The 25,857-nt window shown below is 41.0% G+C and overlaps 1 protein-coding gene across 2 annotated transcripts in view; it reads right to left on the reverse strand.

The window, feature by feature from the left end:
- Positions 1-330: 330 nt before the first annotated feature.
- Positions 331-25,857, reverse strand: part of uaca (uveal autoantigen with coiled-coil domains and ankyrin repeats) — a 56,379-nt gene continuing 30,852 nt past the window's right edge. The window contains exons 1-19 of one of the 2 annotated variants that reach the window (XM_011488105.3): positions 21,153-21,885; positions 20,448-20,578; positions 16,989-17,077; positions 15,753-15,817; positions 13,257-13,314; positions 12,780-12,850; positions 12,426-12,532; positions 11,570-11,751; positions 11,206-11,243; positions 10,986-11,042; positions 10,745-10,852; positions 9,949-9,981; positions 9,146-9,238; positions 8,912-8,942; positions 8,776-8,825; positions 3,981-6,680; positions 3,623-3,778; positions 3,441-3,506; positions 331-2,432 (exon numbers count right to left, since the gene is read on the reverse strand). In XM_011488105.3, coding sequence (XP_011486407.1) covers positions 2,361-2,432; positions 3,441-3,506; positions 3,623-3,778; positions 3,981-6,680; positions 8,776-8,825; positions 8,912-8,942; positions 9,146-9,238; positions 9,949-9,981; positions 10,745-10,852; positions 10,986-11,042; positions 11,206-11,243; positions 11,570-11,751; positions 12,426-12,532; positions 12,780-12,850; positions 13,257-13,314; positions 15,753-15,817; positions 16,989-17,077; positions 20,448-20,578; positions 21,153-21,188 — 4,143 coding nt within the window. In that variant the 5' untranslated portion in view covers positions 21,189-21,885 and the 3' untranslated portion in view covers positions 331-2,360. Of the gene's footprint in view, positions 2,433-3,440; positions 3,507-3,622; positions 3,779-3,980; positions 6,681-8,775; positions 8,826-8,911; positions 8,943-9,145; positions 9,239-9,948; positions 9,982-10,744; positions 10,853-10,985; positions 11,043-11,205; positions 11,244-11,569; positions 11,752-12,425; positions 12,533-12,779; positions 12,851-13,256; positions 13,315-15,752; positions 15,818-16,988; positions 17,078-20,447; positions 20,579-21,152; positions 21,886-25,857 lie in introns of those variants that run through there. The other variant, XM_011488101.3, reaches the window with a different exon arrangement.

The following is a 25,857-nucleotide window of genomic DNA, read 5'->3' on the forward strand; positions in this document are numbered from 1 at the left end:
TCCGCAATAAGGAAAAACGCAAGTATTAAAAAGTAGGAAAGCCCCAGACCTGAAGATAAAAGTGAGAGCTGTGTGCCAGAGGCTGCCGGCTCTCATTCCTGGGCTGATTGTACTTGAAGTGAAACCACATGAACATGCCATGAGGGAGGCACACGTGTGTGTAGCTGAACACACAAACACAGACAAACTAAGCAGTCAAACGTGTCCTGAAACAAAGATACAGCCACATGAAAGTCCTGAACAAATGAACATTTCCGTCGTTCCAAGTGTGTATTGATAAGTCAGATGCTGATTGTGGAAACGGGTATGGACAGAAAAACAACAACAACGTAGTTTCTATGTTAGGCACTTTAATTGATATTTTCAACGTCTGATTAACAATCAAAATGTTACCAGAGAAAACAGCCTGCTTTAACACACTGGTTAAAGAGTGCACATCTTTAGAAACCTAACAGTGGATTCCTAACAAGTCAGGAAAAAGAAAGAAATGTCACCAAAAATGAGCCGTTCCCCCTTAGGTCTGCAGATCCAAACCTGAAGACGAGGCCTTCAGAACCCAAAAACGTTCCGCTCAGACACTAGCAAGGGTTTTCCTCAGTGAAACCAATCCCAGGAAAAGACATTTGCTCCAGACCTGCTGAAAATCAGATTTGTTGGTATCAAAATTACACAAACCTATGAAAAATCGAGGCTTGCTCATCTGTTACAACCCCCCCCCCCCCCACACACACACACACACACACACACACACACTGTCCCACCAGGGCCAGACTCAGGTAAGGGGGGGGGCAAACACTGCCTTAAAGGAGCTGCCAGGCTCTTTGCTGCAGTTATTGCATTTTAAAATGTCAAAATTTAGAATTTGTTATAATTCAGTTTTTTCCAACTGAATGTAGGTTCCAGACAGCTTCTAGCTGTGGAGCACTGGCGAGTAGTGGCGACTACAGCTTCCAAAAACAGCGGCGCACCCCGGGGCTGCTATGCCTTCTAATTCTATCAACTTGGCCTGCCAAGTTCCACCACTAGAGGACACTCTTGTTTCAAAAACAAAAATTGTAAAAGGTGACACTGCAAACTTCAGAACAGAGATTTCCACTGACTCAAATCCAGGCGGACTAACGCAGACCTTTTTAAAAGACAAAAAGAAAAAGGTTTTTAGCTTTAGAAGACCAAAATCCAACCTCAAATCAAGTTTAATTTGCAGAGTGTAGCCGAAGTCTAACAATAGGTGTGAAGGTCTAAAGGGAGGATTCACATTTTTTGAGTTTTTGAGTCTCTGCAGGAGATGTAGAAAGTGGGGACAAAAAGGATTCAATAAATAATTTTACAACTAAAATCAGACTTGAAGTCTATCATCTACAAAAAGATTTAGTTGTGATTGTAAATTCCTAATCATTTCTAAAGGAAAGAACAAAATCAAAGATAAACAGGAGGGAAGTACAGAAGTGATGTCACCACTGCCTACTGCAATAAAATCAAAAAAGTCAAATCTTAATATTATTTTTAATTGTTTTTAAGATATTTACACAACTGCTTTATTTGAATGTCAGATTTATGTAGTTACTAAAAAAAAAAGGACACATTTTAAAGTTCTATAGTACAAATCTATTTAATCCAGTCAATGAGTCTTAATCAGCTCCCATGAGCCAACAGTTTAGGTTTTGGTGCTTTTACTCTACCAGATGTTATGAATCGAAACAGCTTTCAAAGTTCCTGCAGTTAGACCGTATCAATCAACACCCCCCCTTTAATATTCTTACTTTCATGTTATTTGAATGTTGACGGACGGACGTCTGTCTTTTGCAGAATCATTTATGGTCACAGGAAGCTCGACTACAGCAGCTCTTCCTGTAAATCATGAGGTGAAAACATGTGGATCTGCCCTTTATTTGAGCCAGTGATGGCAGTTGGGTGTGGAAATAGTGTCTCCTCAGGTGGGAATGTGAAAAGTAGTCTGTGTTCATGTCCAGTCCCCATTAAAGCTGAACATTTACAAGTGTCTCCCCATGACTGGACAAAATGAGTCATGGTAGAATGAAACACAGATTTGTAACATGAATTAAAAATACAGTCTTTTGTTTATTTTTCTGTTTGGAATATGGCCTAAATTAAATTTCCTACTTCTGCTCAAAGTTGAAAAAAAAGAAAAAATGATGGAAGCTGCAGTTAGTCATCTGTAACCACAACATGGATATCTGGGAATCAATGTATGGACACACAAAAAACAGATTGCAGAACCATGGTTTTGTGACACACTCATTCCCACACACACACACACACACACACTGGGCACCCCTGGGGCAGCAGTAGAAACAAACTACAGAGAGGAGATGAATTTGAGTCAGCAGGTGCTTGAAGCTTTAACACACAAACTCCTGTCTCATGCGGATGATCTGTAGTAAGGCGGCCTGCACGTCCTCATCCATGTGACCCTGTGAGAGAAACCAAACATGATCTCCAGTTAGATCCCTGTAAGCCAGCTACGGACACAGCAGTGTCTAGGAAATCATCTTAGTCCATCCACCCATTCAAATAACCAACAAGGCTTTTGTGAATCAATCACTTAAGCTGTGTTCACATCAAACGGGATTCGGGCGTCAACGTTGTCAGACGCGATCGGGGCTCTGTGGCACGTCGGTCTGGCAGCAGCGCTTTATGGGCGCATCGTGTCAACATATTGGGAAATCAGCTCTGGCCATGGCGTGTTGATGTAATCAGCGGATAGATTCCAGAACCAACATAGAGGAAAATCATATTGTTTTGTTGAACTCTAATTGTCTTCTTATTTTCCCTCCTTGGAGACAAAAGCAGCGCTGAAGGCAGCGTCACTCAGACGCAGCTCCTGCAGTAGATGGTGCTGCGTCTGAATGATCTCAAAAATCCAGACATGGATGGAGACGTGTTTGCTCATGCTTTTGTAGAGCTCTTTAATATAAATAAAACTGGTCTCTCAACATCCTCATGTACTGTAAATACGATATACAGTCAACGCCTCCATGTAGCAATGTCGTAGCTCCTCCCACATGCGTCTGGAGTATCAATAATATAAATAAACTTTTGGACAAGTGTCCAGCAGCAAATTTGACACGTCAAAAGCGAGGCATCCAAATCGAATTTGCCGTGCGAATTGTGTTCGTTGTGAACGCAGCATAATAGTGAAGCAGAGGGAAAAGGCAGTTTTGGTTTTGTAGAACAAACGTGACCTCCCGACTCTTAGGATTATTTCAGAGATTGATAAGATCTCCCAGCAATGACGACACTCAAATAGCAATAATTAACTTTAAAAAGAAACCTTTAAACCAGCGTTTAACCTGCCATCCAAAACAAAAACTATTTCAGCATCAAATTTTTCAAGAATAAATAAGTCAAAATTATTTTGCCTTGAAAAAACATAAATAAAGGGGAGCGTTCACTTTTAACCAAAGGTTACAAAAACTCACTTGTGCAGCGCTGAGAAGATGAGTCCGATAAATGGAAACCACCTCTCTGTGCTGCCTCTCAGCATCCTTATCAATGAGAGAAGAGGGATGCAAAGAGTTACCGGGAGTTACTGTTTCACATCCAAAAGCTAAATCATTTTGCTAAATAAGTTTGTTGTATCAGAGGTTTGTTCTGAACGTACAGCCAGCTGCTGCTGGAGGCTGTGTATCTGGGCTTGAAGAGTGTCGGCGTGCTGCGTTTGTCTCTTGTTAGGTGAGCTGCTGCTTGTGTACGCCAGCTGGGACAGGCCATTCAGGGCCTTCTTCAGCCGCTCCACGTCCGTCAGTAACTCTGTGATCTGAAACACAAACACACGTGACCTCTCAGTTCTTTCACACAATGAACAGGAAGGACCCAAGGATTCTGCCGAGGGAAAGATGCCCCTTAAACTCAATCAATAAATGTTTTACCCTGAAAGAAACCTATGAACTGCAGAAGTATTGAGCATTTTTACAGACACTGCTGACATTGGAGAGAATTTTCAAAAGAACATGGTCTACCTTTTTGTCTTTGGCTTCAGTTTGTTGGGCAGATGTCTCAATCCTCTTCTGGAGAACACAGATGGTGCTGAGTGACTCATCATACCTCTCTTTCAGCTCTCTAATTTCCTTTTCAACTGCACGTCCTTTTTCCTGGACGGCCTCCATCTCTGTCCTGGCCCTGCTCTCCCCCTCTCTGGCCTGCGCCGCCTCCTCTTTGGCCTCTTCACGCTCCTTCTCTAAGCTCAGAAGCTTGCTGTTCAGGTTGGCAAGCTCCTCCTCCAGTTGCTGCTCCTTGGTTTTCAGCTGGGTCATCTGTTCTTCCTTACAGCGGCTCTCTTCAAGTGCTTGTGTGGCTTGCAGGAGTTCGGATTGCAGGGCGGTTACGTCTTCGGCCCTCTGGGTGCTGCTCTCCTCCTCTTCGGCTAGAGCCGTTTGAAGCTTGGCCACTTCAGCTTCCAAGGCCTCCTTGGCTTCGGCATGTTGTTGCAGCAGAGACGCTTGATGCTTGTGGAGATCCTGGAGTTGCTTCTGTAGGTCAGAGACTCGCCGGCCTTCCTCCTGCTCAGCCTCTCTTGCTTTCTTGCAGTCTGCTTGAGCTTGCCTCATGGCATCGTGAAGGGATTTGAGCTCTGTGTCGTACGTGGCTATCCGAGTCAGCTCTGATTTTAGACGCTCCTGCAGATTCTGAATCTGAGTGTTGGATAAGGCACTCTGAGCCTCCAGATCAGCCTTCTGGACTGCTAGCTCCTTGTGCTGCTGCTCTAAACTGAGCCACTTCTCGGTCAGCTCCTCGTATTTAGTTTTGAACTCTTCCTCCTCTCCTTTGTGCTTTCCACTGGCAGCTAGGGCATTATCAAGTCTCTGCTGAACAGATTGCATTTCAGCTTGTAGTTTCTCCTTCTCCTCTGCGTGGCGCTCTCTGGCAGACTTTTCCTGATTGTACTTGTCTTCCATTTCCAGCAGTTTCTCTGTCAGGTCCTTCAGCTTGTTAGTGTAGAAATTCTCCTTCTCCTCAGCAGCAGTGAGTGGAATAAACTTGGACTGAATAGCCTCTTGTATTGTATCAAGTTCTTTCTTCTGGGCTTCCAGCTCTTGAGTTAGCTTCAGTATTTCCTCCTGACCCAACGCATACTTTGCAGATGCTTCATTTGCTCTGTTCTCTGCCTCAACCACAGCAGCATTAAGCCTGTTAGTGGCCGACCTGAACTCTTCAATGCTATCGTGGTTACTCTTCATGTCTGACATCACTTTTTCCAACTGGTCTTTCAACTTCTCCTTCTCTTCTCTCACATTCTTCAGTTCCTGACCACTTTCTACTTTCCCAGCCTCCAACTTCAACATCTCACCTTTCACGCTCTCTAAGATGGAAGTCAGCTCCACCTTCACCTTCTCGTGCTGCTCTCTGGAAACATACTGGGTTTCCATGCTCTTTTTCAGGCTCTGGTTCTGCACTGCCAGTTGTCCACATTCCTTATCCTTGTCTTCACATTTCTTCTCCACTAAATCTAGTTTCTTCGTCAGTTGAGCATTCTCTGACCTCAGCGCCTCCACTTCCTCCTGATGACGGTCACTGGTGCTTTGGAGGTGGCTGATTGTCTTCTGCAGTGTGGCCTTCTCATTTTGAAGTTGCTGGACTTGGGCTTCTGCTTTTCCACAACTTTCGCTGGTTTCCACCAGTTGGTCCTTTAGATCCTCAAGGGTTGCTACCATGTTCTTTTGAACCTCCTCGTGGTCTTTAATGGGTATGAAGTCATGGTCCATCCTGGAATTGACTTCCTCCAACTGCTGTCGCAGCGCATCTTTGTCCTTGACCTCTTGAATAAGAATCTGACTTTTTGCAGTCACGTCCATCAGCTTTTTCTTCAAAGAGGCATTCTGTTCTTCCAGAGCTGCTCGTATTCTTTGATGCTCCTCAACTGTGACCACCTCGGACCCTCCCTTGGATGACGGGCTGTCGAGCTTTCGATGGAGCTCGGCCACTTCTTCCAGTACTCGATCGTAGTCTTCTCTCAACTCAGCCAGCTGCCGTTCCTTCTCGTCCACTGCGTTTGTCAGCAGGTTTTTCATGTTGTCAAACTTCTCAGCAGGTACCGTGTTGGCATATTTCGTGTGGGCATCTCTGAGCTGATTTTGCATCTCCAAGAAGGCGACTGCCAGTTCGTCCCGTTCTGCGCTCACACCTCCCAGTTCCTGATTCAGCCTTTCTAACTCTGTGGCCAGCTGGCTCTCACTGCCCTTGTATTCTTCTAGAGCTTTCTCACTCTGTTTCAGACGGTTCCGAACACGACCCACTTCAGCTGAAGCACCTTCATACTTTGCCTTCACATCCTGGAGCTGGGTTCGGAGTTCTTCTGTGGCTTGCCCTCCCAAATGTTCCTTCATGGCCACTACATGTGCTTGAAGCTGTTTGACTTTACACTCTGAATCCAGCATCCTCTTCTGGACATCTCCCAAGGCATCCTCCAGTTCCTGCACCTGCTGCTCAGCCTGTTTCTGCATGGCGTCTCGACTCTGAATCAGTTCCTGGCACTCTCGGCTTTTGCGGCTCAAAGCGGACTGAAGCCTCATCGTGTCCTCTTCTGCCGCCTGCTGTCTTTTGCGGACTTTTTCAAGTTCATATCGAAGAGCATCCACCTCAGAGAGATCCCAGCTTCCCACTGCCTGACTCCTCTCCAGGGGTTTGGATGCTGGTCGTGAAACGGCAGGTTTCTGGAGCATCTACAAGAGGGAAAAGTAAGACAAACTTCTGAGTTTGAACCAAACTATTGAGACATTCCCATAATTTATTTGTTACACAACATGCTTTGGGACATGATTAGCTTTTTAAAGCTGTACCCTTAAAATCTTTGATCCCCGCACTTCATACAGCCATGATCTAACAGTGTTTGCCTTTAGTCCATAGTTGTTTAAGATCAAGAACATGTGCAGCGGTTTTGTCTTTCAATGTCTTGACTACAGTTTTGACTATATACTGTATAAACCAGATCTCCAGACTCCATTTTTTTACTAACAGGAAAATTCTGAGATGGTTCTGTTCTGGCTGGGATGCTGGAACCATGGCCACGTGTGATTGATTGCTGTTGTGGTTTCCCTTCAGCTCTCGCTGGCATCGGTTTCACTGCAAGCTGCTTCTTCTGGCACAGTCAGCCGCAGGAGTAATTCTCACAACTCTGCCAGATATCTTTTCCAAAATTACACCATCAGTGAACCGCATACGGATGCAGGCAGCGCTCCTCCAGGGCTGGATGCTGTGTCACGCATACTATCATAGATCTGAGGTTCGTGTTCTCCTGTGGTCCACACAAACGTAACAGGAAAAACTATCTGTCCAGGACTCCTCTTGTTTTTCTCCCACATCCCTCCTTGAAGAAAACAAGGAGCTGATGTCAAGCCAGATATGCTTGTAGATCAGATTTAGAAAGGGCTTCAAATTAATAACGCGCTTGTATTGTATGAAGGTAATATTACAAACGACATGAGATAATGCCAAAATGGTGTTTTTGGCACAGAACAAGACATTTTTGTTTCATTAAACTTTTTCTTTTTCAAAATCCAATTTTGAACACTCAATGGAAATGTTTCATGTTGCTCCAGTTTCTTCTGGTTGATAGAGACTCATCAACCCTGAATTCTCTCACAGAATCTCATGATCCCATTCCATGCATCATTACAAGATTTTCCATTTTATTTATTTTTTCTCACTTTTTATGGAGTTACTACCTAAAAGCATCATTTAACTCACTGCTGCTCAATGTGGACAAGACCAGGGAGATGGTGATCGACTTCTGGAGGAAAAGGACTGTCTTACAACCCCTCTGCATCCTGGGCAAGGATGTAGAAGCGGTCGAGGAGTATAAATATCTGGGTGTGACTATCGACAGCAGACTGAGCTGGAGGAGCCACAGCACTGCTGTGTACAAGAAGGCCTGCAGCAGACTCTACTTCCCAAGGAAGCTGAGGTCATTTAATGTGTGCAGCAAGATGCTGGGGATCCTCTACCAGTCTGTGGTAGCCAGCACCCTGTTCTCCTCCGTGGTCTGCTGGGGAAGCAGGATTGCGGTCAGTGACACCAACAGACTGAACAAGCTGATCAGGAAAGCGGGGCTGTCATTGGCTGCAAACAGGACATATTTGAAGCAGTGATGAAGAGGAGGTCCCTGAACAGACTCCTTTCAATCATGGACAACCCAGAGCATCCTCTCCACCCTCTTCTGAACAAACAGTGGAGCTCCTTCTCTAGGAGGCTTAGACAGCTCCGCTCCAAAACTGCCCGGTACCAAAAGTCATTCATACCCAATGCAATAACCCTGTACAACAACACACAATGCAAAAGATAACCTTTGCACATCTTTTATTACCTATTTATTTGTTTTCTATTTTGCACATTTCTTTTGCACATCTTTTTACTTGCACTGTTCTGTAAATAGCTTTTTAAATTACAATACCTTGATGTCTGTATTTATGCTACATTTTCTTGTTTTTGCTTTTTTTTTTAACTTAATTCTAAGTCTTTTTTTTCCCTCTGCTGTCAGTTGCTATGGTAACAAACAAATTTCCCACGTGTGGGATCAATAAAGTATCTCTGATTCTGATTCTGAAAACATCACATTTTTTGAGAAACCAGACAGTTTTTGTGTTGAATTGAACCATCATCTCTATTACACATTTGCTGATTACTTCAGAAAGGTGATGAAGGTCTGACTTGGAGCTCTGACAGCTGGCAGGTTTTTCAGGACTTTTGAATAGTATGCTCATTTTCCCCTTTACATAGAGAAACAGGCAGGTTATACAAACTTTTTGGGTGGAAACTTACTTGATCGGTGTCCAGGCTGTGAGCTTGATTGACTAAAATGTTTTCTTTACCTACAAGAGAATATCACATAAGGACGCTGTGTTTTAAGAAAAAAAATGACAGTGGTCTTCAATCTAAACTCTAAAACAAAACTAACCTTTAATAACAGATTGTCCAGAGTACTCTCCCTGTGAAAACATCAAGTTAACATCGTATGAAAGGCTGTAGATGAAACAGTTATACGTCTGAATTGAAGTTGTTTTCTATTCATTTCTTTGTTTCAAAAAAAATTAGCCAAGTTTAAAAATGATTTGACCCCTAAATGTACTTAGAACTGTAAATTTAAAAAGGTTTAAAAAAAAAAAAATCAGCTCTATGTGAAGTGACTGACCAAAGCACTCCGGAGCTGAACTTTGACCGTCTCTGAGCCTCGGGCTCCTTCCTCGCGGTCTTTGACTGACAGTAACACCTTCAAGTCTTCTCTCTGCGAAGTTACAACGACAAAGCACAAGTATGATCAATATTATCCATTAAACTGATGTAAAATGATACAAAAGCAAATGTTTTATTAATTTAGTTTTTATGAAAAAGAGACAAACCCATGTTTGGATAAAAGCAAAAACAAAAAACAGAGAAACAAACATCAATACATAAAATGCCTCGACTTGATCTAGACAAAAACATTGACCTGGACACGAACTGTTCTGTGATTGAACGTTTGTAAGAGTCGTTTTTAAGTTTGCAGCCACATAAAGAGTCTCCTTCTGTCTGCAGCTAGAGCGGCATTGAAGAGGCTGAAAATGGAGCTGGCAGTAAAAACACAACATTTCACAGTTTGTTCACAACAGCAGCTGAAGGCGGATCTTTATCGAGATGATAAATGACAATCTTTGAGATGCACATTTTTTACAGGACACAAAATTGTCTATTTCTAAAGTACTTAATCGCAGATCCAGCAGACATATTCATTCACTTAAAATTTTAAAGCAAATGCCAAGAGTACATTAGAAATGAGATGAAAAAGTTCTGAGTGAGAAATCCTGTGTTTTCTGCACTTCCAGAACTTTCTCCACACACTGTTCTTCCACCAGCTGTCACTTCAGGATTAATGGTTTTCATGTGCGAGTTATCCACACACATCTGATTCACAGACTGTTCATGGCACCTCTTTGTGTAGAACAACTGGTTACTCACTTCTTTGTTGGCCTTTTCCACTGTCTTCTTTTCCTATAAAAGTAAAAACATTACCTAAATACTACATGACATTGTGCAGGCAGCTACAGGCAAAGAATATGAGGTTCTCCCTAACATGTTGTAAGGTTAGCCCTTAGAGTTTTGCATAAGCGTGCTGCCTTTCAACCTTAAACCAGAAAGAGGACAGATAAAACAGAAAATTTGAAGATGAAAAAAAGCAGTAAACTGATCCAATAATTCGCTGTTTTCTATCCTTTAGAACACCTTGAAGTTGACTAATACCAACTGGACTTCTTCCTTAAAACATTGTGCTGTTCATTGAAGTGGCTTCTTCATCAGTCTGAGTGGTGCAGGAGTCAGTTCACATTTATATCCTCCAGGTGAGACGTCCACATTCCTGGCTCATTAAAGAGAAACCACCACTCAGACTGATGAAGCCACTTGGATGAACAGTGAAACGTTTCAAGGAAAAAGGTTTTAAGTCAAGTTGCTATGACTCCACTTCAGGACATCACCACCTGGATGAATAAGAACCTTCACTGACTTTCCTTCAAAATATTCATCAGTACACACTGCCAGCTTTAGATGTATTTGGAACCTTTAAACAACTCTAAAGCAAAACACAAACACTAAACACACCAAACCTGTGCAAAAACATTTGGATCCCTGCCGGTATGATCTACTCACAGATGAATAATTACATTTTTGCAAACCAGTACTTGCTTTTCTTTATTGTTAGTACATAGAAATGTCTGTTATTTCGTGAAAATAAAGCTCTACTCTAATGCAGTCGTACCTGTGTGAGTTGTTGCTGCAGCGAGTTGACTTTATCCAACAGAGATTTCTGCTCTTGCTGGGACTTCCAGAGGCCTTCCTGAAGGGTCTCATTTTTCCTTTCCAGATCCTAAAATACACAACCATGCTTAAGAACATTTGTATCCGACCTAATTATGAAATGTTACAAACACCTTTTGGCTAACATCTTGCTAAACTAAAAAACCTTGCGTAAAAGCAGGGTAATAAAATAGAGGGCATACGCGGATGATCAGGTCTCGTCGGTTGGCCTCAGCTGCCTCCGTTCTCTCCACTGATTGCTGGGATCATTTTTAAAACAGATATTTTTGCATTATGTTGGGCAACAAGTGCACCTCTGAATACAACCACTAGATGGCAGTCATGTACAACTGAGAATGAACTTTAGAAAGAAGCACAGAATAAAAATGTTTCAAAGATTCTGTATGACTGCTGGCCAATTACCTGTCGTTTCCTCTGCTCCAACTTTGCAGCCTCCCGATCTGCGAAAACAGGAAAAACTGTTCTTTCCAGTTCTTATCAAGATATAATAAGCCTTTATTTTTTGAACAGATAGTAAAGGAAAGCATATTCGACACTGCCAAATGTTTAAATTTTAACATTTTTTTAAAAGCTGGGTGAGATTTTATTAGGCTAATTCTTTCTTAAAACAACTGACCTGAGGAATATTAAGACTGAACACTGTCTGGGTCTGGAAGTGCTTAACCAGTGCCTCTAATGTCAAACATGTCTAAACGGAGTGGAAATCTATAGCACCAATTAGGCAAGTCTAGAGTGTCTAACAACCTTTGGCATAGGCTGGTCTGACCTTTGGTGGCTTTCTCCAGGTAATTTTTGACAAGTTCAGTGAGCTCTGGGTTCTGGCTGAGACGGGCGTAATGAAACGCATCGTGACCCAAAGAATCCACTGCCTTCACATCAGCTCCGCTCTTCAGCAGCACCTCTACTGCGTCCTTGCACCTGAACTCGCAGCCCAAAATCAGAGCCGTCCTACAAGAGTCCACAAACAGTTGGAGTGAGAAAGGCTACAAACTAATTGAAACCCAATTTGTCCCTGATGGTGATCACTGCAAAATAAAAGCAAGGAGAGAAGGAGAGAAATACAGTACATTTTCTGTCTTTTGTCTTGCTTAGTGCGCTATAAAGTTTGGTGCACCTTTGCCGCTCTATAAGACACACTTAAAAGCCTTAAGGTTTTTCAAAAATCCAACAGTGAGCCTCATAAGCTGAAGCACTTTATATATGGATTAACTGTGGCTGTTCTTACAGATGTCAAAGTGAGTTTGAGAGATACACAGTGCTCTGTTAAAATGTTTAGTTGGGTGTCATTGTGACAATATATTGATATGTATGATAATATATTACCTTTAGCACAGCAACAAACGATTTTTCAATGAAACTTTGTGATGTCATAACAGCCCTTCCTGATCCACTTGTTTTTGTGGCTTGGGAGGGGCTGGTGCTCAGAAAGTAGGGTTTAAGAGGAATACTCAGAAGTGCATTAATGGATCAAAATACCACTTTGGGGTTGTTTTTTTGGGAGGAATGAACACTATAATACAGTAAAAAGCTCAAAAAGTAGATTTTGCATGATAAAGGCCCTTTAAATGACCAAAGATGATGATTCTGACAAAAAATCAGAGCCTGAATTCTGCAGTCATTACTTGTCTTGTTTGTCTCTGAGTTTGATGTCAGCTCCCCGCTCCAGCAACAACTGACAAATGCGTGGATGGCACATCTGTGTGGCCAGAATCAGAGGTGTCCTGCCTTCCTGCAATAAAAACAGACAAGAACACTCTTCAGCAAAGAAGATTCATGCAGATTCTCATGTGAGAACTGCCTCTCAGCGACGAGCCCAACAACAATCCAGAGAGCTGATACGCCTCCTTTCAAGTGGACAGTGTAAAACATTTCATGCTGATCAAACTGAATTACATTTTACAAGACGGGGGGGAAAACATTTGCTTAATACAAATAAGTTTTCTCAACACAATATGATAAGAAAATGAAATTCTCACTAGATCACTGGCATTCACAGAGGCCCCACTGTCACAGAGGAGTGTCACAGAGGAGCAGCAGCCTGCCATAACTGCAGAACAGAGGAACAAAGATGGGTATTTCAGCTCATTGATCTCTGAAAAACATGCACATTCACTCAGCTGTGTGGCATGAGCATGCACAGAATTCACAGTGAAAAAGGCACAAACCTGAAACATTCCATAATGAATGAACTTTTTCAACTCATTCATGTTTGTAATCACAGTAAGAATTTCGATGGTGAAATCCTATAAAGGTTTTGACTTAAATTATTTCAACAACAACAAAAAACAAGCTTATGGAAACAAAAACCACCAACTTAAGTATTGCAATAAATATTGCATAAAATAAACATCTAGGTTCTAATATGGAAAAAAGGTTATCAGTACACAATGAAACCACAAATGTAGAGCGGAGACAATCTGAATGGAGGAACTCAGACCACAGTGTTGTCTCACCAGCATCATGTAGAGCAGTCCGTCCCTGTAGGTCCACATTTCCAACTGGACAGTTGTGCTGGAGAAATGGCATGAACACATTCATATTATTTGCATGATCTTATTCCACAAGGCATCCCTGAATACGTATCATTTAATTTAATTTTTTTAAGTCATGGTGACCATATTAAGTCACTAAATGCTACTGTCTTTATATGATCAACAAGTCAGTTTAAAAGAGATTTACAGGATACTAACTCCACTTAAGTCACCTGGGGGGTATTCCAGAAAGCAGGTTATGCTAGCTCCCATGATAAGTTTGAGGCTAAGGAAGTTGATAACCTCAGCATTTGGTTCCAGAAATGGAGGTATGTTTCAGGGTAGGTCAAGTTACCATGGCAACTCATGCTCTGAACATAACCTGGTCTGGAGCAGGTTTAGTTGAAGCTTAGTTTGTTTACAGAGAGGTGAAGCAGCATGGTGTGTCCATTTAAAGATGACTTAGTGGATGAAAAAGCTCAGATAATACTTTTTCCACCATGAGAGGGTGATAAGACCACATATGGATGTTGGAAAGATAAACTTTTTTACTTTGATCTAACGTAATTATTTGCTTCAGTTAAGATAAATCATTTTTTTTTGTTAGGTCACCTTAAAAATAACACGTAGTTTTCAGACAATTATTCTCCTTTCGTTCAAATTAATTCAATTAAGTAGGTGTAACTTTGGTGCTGCCGTTAGATCGGCACCGCAAGGGATTCTGGGATATCATTCCCTTTGCCTGTCTGGACGGATTTGGGTTTAAGTGTGGGTTTTTTACAAAATGTGTTTAGTTGTATAGCTGTTTTACCGTGTTTCACCGTGTTTTGCCGAGCTATTTTGTCTTACTACGCTTACGTCTCTGCACCATGAGTGAGAGTAAAGTAGAGGATGATGAGTTTATATAGCACCCCTACCACCATAGCATGTTATGATAGTGACGGAATATTCTTTAATGAATTTTTGCACTCGGTGCATTTTTTTTCCGTTCTTTTTATAGTTATAAAAATGAGCATATCTGCCGGCTCAAACTTAGACATATGAAAGTTCAAGAAATATAAGTAATTAAGATGGAAAAAAGATTAATGGAGTAATGTGACATTTATTTAGATAAATACGTCAATTTGAGTTGTATAAACAATTATTGAGTTTGAATTAATTTAACTAAATTATTTAAATTATTTTTCAGCCATGTTACTTTTTTGATGGACTTGTAATTTTTTTCCGCTGTCATTAAAATCTCAGACTCCGTCTCACTTAAGTACAGCTCTTTCTTTTTTTTTTCTCCACGCGTTTCCATGGTGACTCCAGAAATCGGCGATCTATTGAGAATGTCTTTATGTACCGTGCGTTAACCCAGGGTTACCAAGTCGAGCGTAATTACGCCAACTCATATCCGGTCTTTTGGAACCGACATACCCAGAGTAAGCAAGTTCAGGCGGATTTCAGCCAGAGTTCAGGCTCAAAGTCAGGCTAGTTTAAACATGCTTCCTGGAATACCCCCCTGACTGATTAGTTCTTATCTCTAAATTATAATCCTAGCAAACAGATTATTTATTTTTACAATAAAGCAATGATTTTCTTTGACTATAACTGCAGTAGATTTAAAAAGAATCTTGAAAAACAAAAATGGTAGTTTGCTCTAAGGGTTTTTCCGTACATGCTGAAACAGGGCGGGGCATTTCAGGCAGTGTGGCGCTGTGCTGATGTGTTTATGTCTCTCCACGCTCACTCAGATGGCAGGACACCAGTGACTACACTTCTGTGGGGATGAAGGCGGTGATGAAAGCCTTCAGGATCAGTGCCAACTCTGGCTTGATGTTGCTAGGTAAGACTACCAGCCAGCTCTGCCCGCCCATTCTGAAACCCCCATCTCCCTCTAGCAACAAGGGGCAAAAATTATCAACATGCTCAAATGACAGAAGGGGGGGGGGGGGGGCTGCAGTGGGAGATGACGGCACAGTATGGGGGGGGGGGGGGGTAAGATAGTAGAGTTAGAGAGTGTTGGCACCCACTTTGTGAGGTGCAATGACGGCACTAAGAACAGACAGAAAGCATGTCAACACCACCCACAATCCCCCACCAATAGCCGTGACCTCCATTAGATCATTGCCATGTGACAGAATGAAAGTGGGAGAAGGCTTACAATACTTTAGGAGCACAATAATGAAGCCAACCCCCCACATTGTAAACACATAAATCCCCAGAGAGACACAGTGACTCATCAGCCTACTGTTGACTGATATGGATTTGGCTCAGCAGCCAGAAGTAGTTGGTAATAATTATTTAGGGGTGCTGAAAGGGAAACTGCTCTGACTGGCCACATATTGGGAGGCTGCTACATGAAACTACATTACAGTGGTGCCTAGATACACCATGTACCAGTATAGAGGTTCTAAAATAAAATCCTAAAAACCAACATTCATGTTTCTCCTCCTCGCATAGGGAAATAACGCTCAAGGTCTGCGTTTGTTTTACCTGCAGCAGTTTCTGCACACACCCAAAGTGTCCATTTCTCGACGCCAGATGAAGAGCACTTTTGCCTACAAAAGAAAATCACCTTCATTAAAAAGCAATAAGTTCTGTACTGATGTTTGCATCTCATGAGTGCAATTGACGTTGCGTCAGAGTCTGCCAATGACCAAAATACTCAAGCTATGACCTTTCCAGATTTCTAAAACATTGTTATGGTTATTAATTTAAAATGTAAATGTAAGAAACGTGTTTTTTTGTGTTCTTGTAGCATTTTTCTCATGATGGAGGGCATGTATTGAGCAAATTAAGCTCAAATTTGCATTTCTGAGTATTTCTTTATTAAAATCGTTATGAATCAGAAGCAGATGGAAAAAATGCAGTTTGAAAAAGCTTATAGTTGTGGCACAGAAGCTACAATCAGCTGTAAAGCTCCAATATTACTCGTCATTTTTGCAGCAACCATAATGTTGGGTTGGTGGTGGGGGGATGTTAGTGGGATCTAATATGAACAATGAGGATGATGGGAAATGGGGGCAGGCTTCCCCACATCATTAGGCCCGCCTACAACTCAAAGGCGAATTTCTAATGATCTATTGCTGCTCTGCAGAAACTATGTCCTGGAAAATGGGGGCTAAAATGTCACAATCACAATTAACAGACCACTGGGAATGCTTTTATAATAGATTAAACGATGGTGGGAGTGAGACTTTGGGCATTATAAGTGTTTAATGAAAGAAATGACAGTTTTAATCATTTAAATGGACTGGGTTAAAAGGATTTCAAAAGTTTAATCAAAAATTATTTGCATAAAAAAGATGAATTAACAGTTATGTACCGTAATTCTTATTTAACACGTTTAACATTCAGCACTAATTAAGATATGGAGAAAATATGTTGTCTGTAGGAGTATTAAAGTAAAGATCCCCAAGCACAGTATTATTTATAAAGCAAAAGCTCCAAAGTTGAACATATTTTTCACTCAGTAGCATTTTCTAAACTGATATAATCATCATTTACTAACTTTCATCAGTAGTGCCATTAAATGGAACTGACTACAAACTTTAACTTACAACCCAATGTATGTTCAGTCTCAATTCTAAATGTTTCTGTCCTTCTTTACCAACGAAAGTGCAACAGGCCTGTTTTACGACAATTTTGGATCAGAATTTATCGAACTAGTTAGGACACAGTTAACTTAGAAACTACAAAACAACAAAAGCCCAACCAACCAAAACTCACCAGTGGCATCGCTTGCTGTGATATCAACGTTGTGTCCCAGAAGGAGATTGAGACATTCCAGGTGTCCTCGTGCTGCTGCCAGATGAAATCTGGGAAATAAAAAAAACTAGATTCAAATCCAGAGAGGATTCAGTCAGTGTCTGAGACAAACATGGCACAGAGCAAATGTAAAAGAAAAGGGGGAGGATGACATCTAAAGATGAATACTAGACTTTGACCTTGCTGTCAAAACAATCTGCATCTTAGATGAGAATAATAACAAATGTGACTTTAAAAAAGAAGAAACAGAAACAAGAGCAACAACCCTCTTCTACCAAAATTAGCCTTAATACCTGAGCAGATGGTATTAAAAAAAAACAATGTTTTCCACATTTTTTATATGCTCAGACTTTTTCTTGACTGTTTTTTGGGTTTGTAGTACTAACTTTTTACTCAAAGGTCTCCTTGCACATCTTCGGCTGAACCCACAGCAGCATAAGCAGTCAGGGGGGGGGGGGTTTAAGGCTCCTGTGTGTAAGCTAACCTCAGCCTATCCCAGCCACATGAACCGTTTACGCGTTAACTCAAAGGTATCTGCCAAGGAGACAGCGAGGCTGTCACCTCAACACTGGTAAGGGGTATTAAAAGCTGTGTTGATGGCAGGAGAGATCAGTCTCTTGGGGAGAAGCAGGGGGTCACGACCCTAAGTGGGGCACAGAGCAGACAGGAAGCTGACCAGGGCAAATCAAGTTAGGTGGTCACAACTGACAAGTTCAGGCTGTACACTTAAAAGAGTGCAGGATTTTTTTCATGACTATTGCTAAAAATGGAGTGACAGCTCACATTAGTGTCGTTTACACTAGCTGCTGTTAAGGTTTGCGTGTTAGACCTTTGGAGCATGTCATTTTCCTTCCATCTCTCTGCAGAGTTTGATTTGAACACACGTATGGCGTGTCCCATCTGAGGCCTCAGTGACATGCTTACAGTTAAGGAAGCCCATTCAGCACTGCCATTTCATCTTTACACCTGCTCCTTGGGCACACTTCAAGTTGACAGTCTACAAAATATGACTGCTATTTTTAAAGTTGGGGAGATGAGAGACTAAACCATAAAGTATAAGTCAGTAGCTGAGCCTTGTGTCATGAAGTGAACCTTCCAGGTCAAAACTGTGGCAGCATTTTTTAATCCACATATTAATTAATTTTTAAAAATTAAAAATAAATTAATTTAAAAAAATGAAATCACCCAATTTGTTTTTTTTTATGTTCAGATCAATGTATCCCTTGTGCTATCCAAGGCACTTTAACATTGGGAGTTGGGTCATCTAGACCCACTAGACAGTGCTCTGAACCTTTTTTCTTCAATGATTTGTGATCTTCACTGGTCTCCATGGATTACATGGACACCAGTACTTTATCCACCTTTGTCATGGTAGGGAGAACACGTCAATGTAAGGGTGGGGTCATTTTGACCCCACAAGATAGCAAAAGGGTTACAGCAGTGGTCCCCAACCTTTTTGTCACCGCGGACCGGTACAACGCAAGGCACGTTTACCGCGGACCGGTGGGGGGGTTGAGGTGCAACGCAAGGTGTGTATCACGTGATGTTTGGTGTCACGACTTTGACGTGCGTTAAGTGTGACGGATGTAACAGAGAGACTCCGGTCACTTTTCAAAATAAAACGCTTTTTTCGAAAAAAAAACAATAAATGCAAATTGTTTTTTCTTTCTGTGCGTCCCGGTGCCAAAATTTCCCGCGGCCCGGTACCCGGTGCTAAGTGTCCCGTGACCCGGTGGTTGGGGACCACTGGGTTACAGGACCCCTTAAAGACCCACCACAACAAAAAATGTGTTTTTGGAGTTTTTAAACACGTTCTTCTGGCATTTTTCTGATGACAGAGGACATATTTGAAGAAAATTAAGGTAACAATTGTATTTCTGAGTACTACTTTATCTTTTTAAACAATTTTTGGTGGAGCATTTTGCTTATTTTTTCTTTTTTTAGTTGTGATCAGTGGGACCACTCGGATTAATTCTTCTAGTTTCCATTTGAAAAAATGTTTTTTTGTAAAGTAACCTTGAATGCATTTCCAAACAGCTTTAGGTGGACCTGGTCCTTAACTTTTGTACTAAATTCTAAAAAAAGAGGTCACAATTTTTAAACACAAAACTCAATACTTCCAGTCCTACAATGGAGTTCATGGAACCGGGAGTGCCATAAGACTTTTGCTTTGTGTGTGGCCAGCTGCAAAGCTGTGATTACGGTTCTTTTTTTTCCTATTTTGGACAGACCTGGCAAAAGAACAGTCTCACCTCTCCCACTATATTTTCAAGTACTGCAAGTTGCTTTTATGTTTGAGTCATTGTGATGAAGTTTAAACAGTAAGAGATGAGATGACAGTGTTTGAATACAGAAAACTCTATAGTATTTTATTGTGGGGCTGAAAAACACAGCCCTGAGTGGAGATCTGATAAAAACCAGCCCCTTTATTAGAGGACCTGTTAGCTGCTAGTACAGCTCAGCTCATTCATATCCATCCATCATTTGTCTAATCAGTGCTGACCTAACAATTCAATACAGGTCAAAAGAGTAGGTTGTGGTTTTATCATTTAACAAAACTCTTGTCAAAATAAACTTGCTGCACAAAATAAAATTAGAGTGAACTCCCATATAGTTGGTCTTTTATCTTTTTAAGTTAGGAAGGAAAAGCAAATGCCTACCATCTCACTATCTTGTTTTCAAAGTCCAGGCTTTATGATAACCCCTAGCAACATGGTTGAACCAACTATGATAGCCTAAAAAAAGGGGCATTAGGGGCAAATGCAGGCATCACTTTTAGACTGGGCCACTATAAACTCTCATTGTTTTTCTAGTGTTTTACTTTTAGCAACGTTAAAATAAAAAAAAACTATATAGTCTGCAAAATTCTGACATCTAAAAAACTTGGAAGGCCTCATGTTTCCACAAAACAGTCTTAATTTAGAAAATGGGGAGAATCCTGGTGTCAAGCAGTCATGATAATAGGGTTTAAATGCATTAGTTTTGGAAACACTGCGGTGGATCTGATTTCCAAGGGAGTCATTTCCTGCTGGAACAACATAAACAGCTTCTGACCAGTGTGGCCAAGGCTTCAGTTACCAAAAGCATTCTTTCCCCAACTCCTACATTGACCTCAGTGCATCTGGGCACAAAAAGAAAAGAAAGCTCTACAAAAAGGAGACTCGACAGAACAAAACTGCACTGTTAGAATGAAATATTTTAATTGGGTTCAAAAGGGTAAAAGTTACATTCGTTAGTGTTGAAATATTCAAAGAAGGAATTTTTGATGCTGAGACAAAAAAATAAAATAAAAATAAAGGGTCAGCAAGATGACCTTGCACATTTGCACATCTTGTTGCTGATTTCCTTGCAGAAAGAGTTTCATACATGCTTTGTTTTTACTCTAGTGTGTGCAGATGTGTGTGTGTGTGTGTTACTCACGCCGAGCGTCCCTCTACATCAAGCTTGGTGGGGATGATGCCTTTCTTGCTGAGAACAGCTGCAGCTTTGTCCACTTCTCCACGCTCCACTGCCTTAATCAGCCGATCATCGTACTTGTTCCAGTCCGTGTTCTGACAATGACAGAATTCAAATATTAGATACACGACGGACAATGTTTTATGAGCCAAAGGCTGGCCAAGACTTTACATGCAACACACTGACACCTGATTCTCTGTGAGCTGTTGATTTAGCACACAAGCATACCTGATTCCATAAAAGGAAGGCAGCCCAGGTCTTAATTGTGCAATAGGAACAAGCACTTTGTTTTTAGATCAGTTCTAACATGTATTTACAGTACCAAGATCTAGAGAAGATAGAGACCTTCCATTTCTGCATTTAGAGACTAAAACAAATAAATACTACAATGCATTGCACCCTTAAACGTCTACAACTTTTGACTCGGAGCTACAATCATAGGAAGACAGCTTCATGTTTTTAAGCTTCCATGCAAAACAAATGACTTAAAACTGACAAATTTATGAGCCAAAAGTATAACAATAAATAATCACAATACAAGACAGTCTTACTTTGCCATGTTAGACTTTACTTCCCATAAAACAATAAATAAAAAAGCACAGAAAAAAGTTGAACTGTAAAAAGAACCTGCAATAAATTAAAAGAAAACTACAAGCATCAGATACATACAAAGTGCATGGAGGTGCATTTCAGCCAGCGGCTCATTTTGGGTGAGTGGAGCTGGTCCTTGCACCGTGCTATAGAAAAGGTCGCCACTGTTCCGGTTTTCAAATGAGGAAAAACTGAGAAAAACAAAACGTATAAAAAAGATCCTCAGTGTCCTACTGCACTCAACCAGTGAGTGCCAAAAGAGGATGAGAGCACAAAACCTCAGTCAGTGCAGCAGTGGAGGGTCCTTTAATTGACCAGCAAAACCCAAGGGTTTCCCTCTCACTAGCAATGAATTTGTCAAGAATTTCTGAGCATTCCTTTGTTGCTCAGGAGCTGTGCCTGCATGTCCATCACTGCACAGCAGTTTGGAGGATTGTTAAAGGAGGAGGAGAAGGAAAAAAGGGAAAAAAATGGAGGTGGAGAAGCAGTAGGGCCAGCCCTGCCAGCCTCGGGACCTGCCCTAGCCGGCAACTGCAACTCCTCCTCTGGAGTAACAGTCAGCTCAGTGTGGCTGCTTGTTGTCCCCCTCGGATGTAGTTCCCTCTATCCTTGCCTTTAAACCTTCAGTTTAACGCTGTTGCTTTGTTATGATCGTTGTCTTCTTGAAGTCTGGGGAGTCTTCTGTTGGTAAAGGCAGCCTGCTCTTGTTTATCGAGGAGCCAGAGGTTAAAGGACTTCTCTCTTTGCCTCTTCTCTTCCCTATCAGTAGTCCCCAGCTTCCTCACACCACCAAATGGCAAGGTCAGTCCAGCTCAGTGGGGTAAATATGAAAGCTCTCAGGTTTAAAATATCACCCCCTCCCTGGTAAACAGCAGCAGTGCAGACAGCCCTGCAGACTGGTTACCTCTTTATTTTTTGACCCTCCAACCTTTCTGTAGTGACTGATAGGAAGACAGGGGCTAAGAATACATTCTGGACATTCCAGTCCAATGAGTAATGGCTTTAGTATCTTTCACCACCGCAAGCATGAAAAAGCATCAGCCAAAGAGACCTTGCTTACTCTGCCCACCCCCACACTACACTCACTGCTTGCCGCCAAGTGAAAATATTAATGTCTGTGTTGGGGGAGGGCAGTTATGGTTTACGGATTTGAAATGATGTGGGCTCGAGCTCCGAGGGGACACTATAGACCTATAAGCCCACATTAACCCAACAGAAGTGGTTGACTATCCTATTGCAATGCAGCAGAAATGTTCAATAATTACGCGACGTGATGTTCGACCTCCATGTAACGCTTTCACCAAATGGCAAATGTATCATGCAGAGTCTTTCCCACTTTTAAGAAGTAAAAAGCATCAAGCAAAAATGCACAGTGACAGCAGTCCCAGAAAAGGAGTAAGAGTATGGAGGACCCGTGTAATTTACAGACTGCATCAGCTCCTTGTGAGCTCTAGTTACTGGCCCTGCCAGACTGGCGTTTACAGAGTAACACTGATATTCACAAACATGCAGAATAACTCTTCCACATGACATGCCATATGAAGAAACAGGTGTCCATTTACAAAAGTTGCTCTCCCTTGCATAGAAACAAAGATGCCAAAATGGCCTCCTGCCATCCCATTTGTCTTTTACAAGGTTTGTGTATCTTAGGCTTTCTTATCAATTCTGTTTGAGTACTTTACAAAAGTATGTCTGACAAGCTGGAGTCGTCAGTGTTTTTTTTAACCTTTGAACAAAAATTCTTTAAATCAACATCATTTGGGTTAAAAGGTCTAAAAAATCCAACTTTAGATGAAGTTATATCATAGATAACTGTATCCAGTACTGCTTAGAGGTTTATTTTATATGCCATTGGAAGTTTGATGGCCTCCAGATATGACCACACACAAAAAAACATCTGAAAAGAATCCATTTCCCCTTGAGTGTCTAAAAGGTAGAAAACCACAAACAACAATACAGAGCTTAACTGTTAAATGAGAAGAGGAAATCTAAACTAAGCACATAGAAGGTGGGCTTAACTTTTCACCATAAACCAAGAGGTAAATTATTGCTGTTTAGAGAAGTAACTTTAGGAACGGGTTAGTTGTACAGTTGAATTAACTTTTAGGTTAACTGCTGACCTTCCAGTTGGTGCTAGCAGATGCAAAAGCTGCTGGAAAGCTTGATCTTGTCCTACTTTTGAAAACACTTTTTATTAAATTTATGAAAATCCCAGTAGGTCCAGGTTAGACTGTAAGACAAAGTCTTGCTAAAGTAAACTGTCTACAGGACACTTTGCAACTCGTTTTACTTTAAAGGGCCTATACCATGCTATTCTTAAATATTTCAGAGTAAACTAAATGATATTATATTACCCATGGCAAATTAAAGAACAAAAGTTTTATGAAACCAAACAAATCAAAACTTTTGCAAAGATGGATGTGGATATTGTGCCCTCTCCGCTGAGGAAGTGGGTGTGTGTGTTAGCCTGGGGGCGGTGCCAGGAGTGCAGACTCTTCCTGGAAGGGGCTGTTCCTCACAATGTGACATCACAATGAGAGAACCTGCTCATTTTTTCGTGGATTGGGAGGGGCTTGTTCTCAGAGTGCAGGTTTTAAAAGAAATACTCAGAAATACTTGAATGGATCAAAATACCGCTTTGGCATTGTTTTTTTGTGAAGAATTAATATTAAAATACACCTAAAAGCTCAAAAAAGATGGTATTGCATTATATAAGCCCTTTAAACATGTGTTTTTCATTTAACAAAATGAGGAAAAATGTATTTTGACAAAAATCTTTAATCTGATAACCGTTTTAGAGTGGGACACACATTAATAAAAATGGTAAATAACAAGTTGGATGGCTGAGTATTATTATCCCAGCAGTGGGGTGTGATTTAGCTCAGCAGGCTCAACAGGTGCACCATGTCCTAATGATGAATGTGAGTCTTCATTACAGACAATGGAGGATCAGGTCCTTCTGTTACACAGCATGTGTCCCCTCCTCAATTTATTACCTGAGTTAGTGCAGGCAGATGATGATTAGTACACCACAACACCAACATGTTTGATCAACGTCAAATCTATACTGTATTAGTAAACTTTGGTGAAACTTCTACTGATCAAATAATGGTATCTGTCACCATATTACAGGTCAAGCTAGATTATTCCTTTAAGTTTGCAGAGCAAACTTCAGAAAGTACAACAGACCACAAACTAAAAGAAGTGTAATGGATCAGAGTACAAACCCCACAACTAAAACAAAGAGCAGCTGTTGACCTTCCCAAAACACTCAGCGGTCTAATAGGGGTCTGATGCTGTAATTTAGTAAGATCAGATGATGGGGCCCACGGCCTCAAGTCAGATGGCAGGTTTTAGAAAAACAGATACAACTTAAAGCTTTACTCGTAAGGTTGACTTTAAAAAAGGAGACAAAGATCAACCATCCAGAAAAATCTCAAGGAAGAATAGTTACTCCTTCAAATTTAAAAGAAACCAATTCTGGGGGGTTTTTGGGGGCAAGAAAGTCACCCTTATTTGGTAAGACTATTGTATCTACAACCCAAACTCCAAAAGCAGTACACAGTAGAAGTATGGATAGAAGCTATTGTTATCTGGCAAGCTGAAAAAACGCTTTTAAAAAAACTGTATAAAGTTTTCACTGTAGTGTCATTTTTACACCAACTTCAGAGTCAAAAAGGTCACTGCAGGTTAATTCAAGTCATAAACATGCAGAAAACTCAAGCTGCCAACTATTTTTTAAGCTGAGTATGTGGAAAGTTATTTAATTCTTTGAAACCAATACTAACAGTTTTTTATCTAAAAAATATAGCACATTTAAAATTTCAATATTTAATAAATAGTTAACAAATAAAAATGAACTCTTAAAATATGACACATGCTGTCACCCAAATGGAGTTATATTATTAAACTTTTACTGTGCTAGTAAAACCTTTGCATTACCGTAACCTTCTATTTTAACTTTGTGTCACTCAGGACATAGCATCCCCTGACAGAAGATGAGGTAGGATAAGATACCTGTCTGCAAAGATTATTCTGGGTGTGTGGTAATACTTTCACTCAGATTCCAGACATCCTTGCTTCAAATTTGCCAGCAGTTTACAGGCTGAAATTCTTTTCCAACACCCTAGTTTCCTCCTCTCTCAGCCCCTGGCCAGACTAATGGGTCTCTAATGTCCTCACAGATGAACTCATCAGCAGAAAATATCTAACCAGTCATCTGACAACTGACTGAAGCCAAAACTACACATAAACTCACACGTTAATGTGTTAGGCAATAGCTGTGTACGGCAAACTGCAAACGCTTATGCGGTTTCAAGTTATAAGTATGTGGATGACAGTGATCATTGGAGTCATGTGCAATCAGACGGTGCATCATGAAACCCCAGCCTCAAAGATTTTATAAGTAATGTGTAAAGGCTTTAGGAAAAGTTGATTAATTGCACTTTTTTCGTGATGAATTAAAAAAATGTCCCAGGGCGTTAGAGCGAAACGAAATTGGTTGCCGACCGAACCTCATTTATCAGTGGTACACATCTTAGCAACCCCACCTCTGATTGGCTAGGGTCCAGATACTCATAGGTGTATGTGTGGGATTTCATTAGCAAATGCTACATTCAGAGGGAGCAGGGTAGCTACCAGAGTCTAATAAACAGAATGTATGTAGCCTCAGACGATGAAAGTGGATTAAAAGTAAGATTGCCAACTTTTTTGTCCAAAATGTTCAGATTGTTTTTTGTAAAGAAATACATTTTAAAAAAAATAATTTAAAAAAAAAAAAAAG

The sequence above is a fragment of the Oryzias latipes genome, chromosome 3 (genome assembly GCF_002234675.1).
Source record: "Oryzias latipes chromosome 3, ASM223467v1".
Taxonomy (NCBI): domain Eukaryota; kingdom Metazoa; phylum Chordata; class Actinopteri; order Beloniformes; family Adrianichthyidae; genus Oryzias; species Oryzias latipes.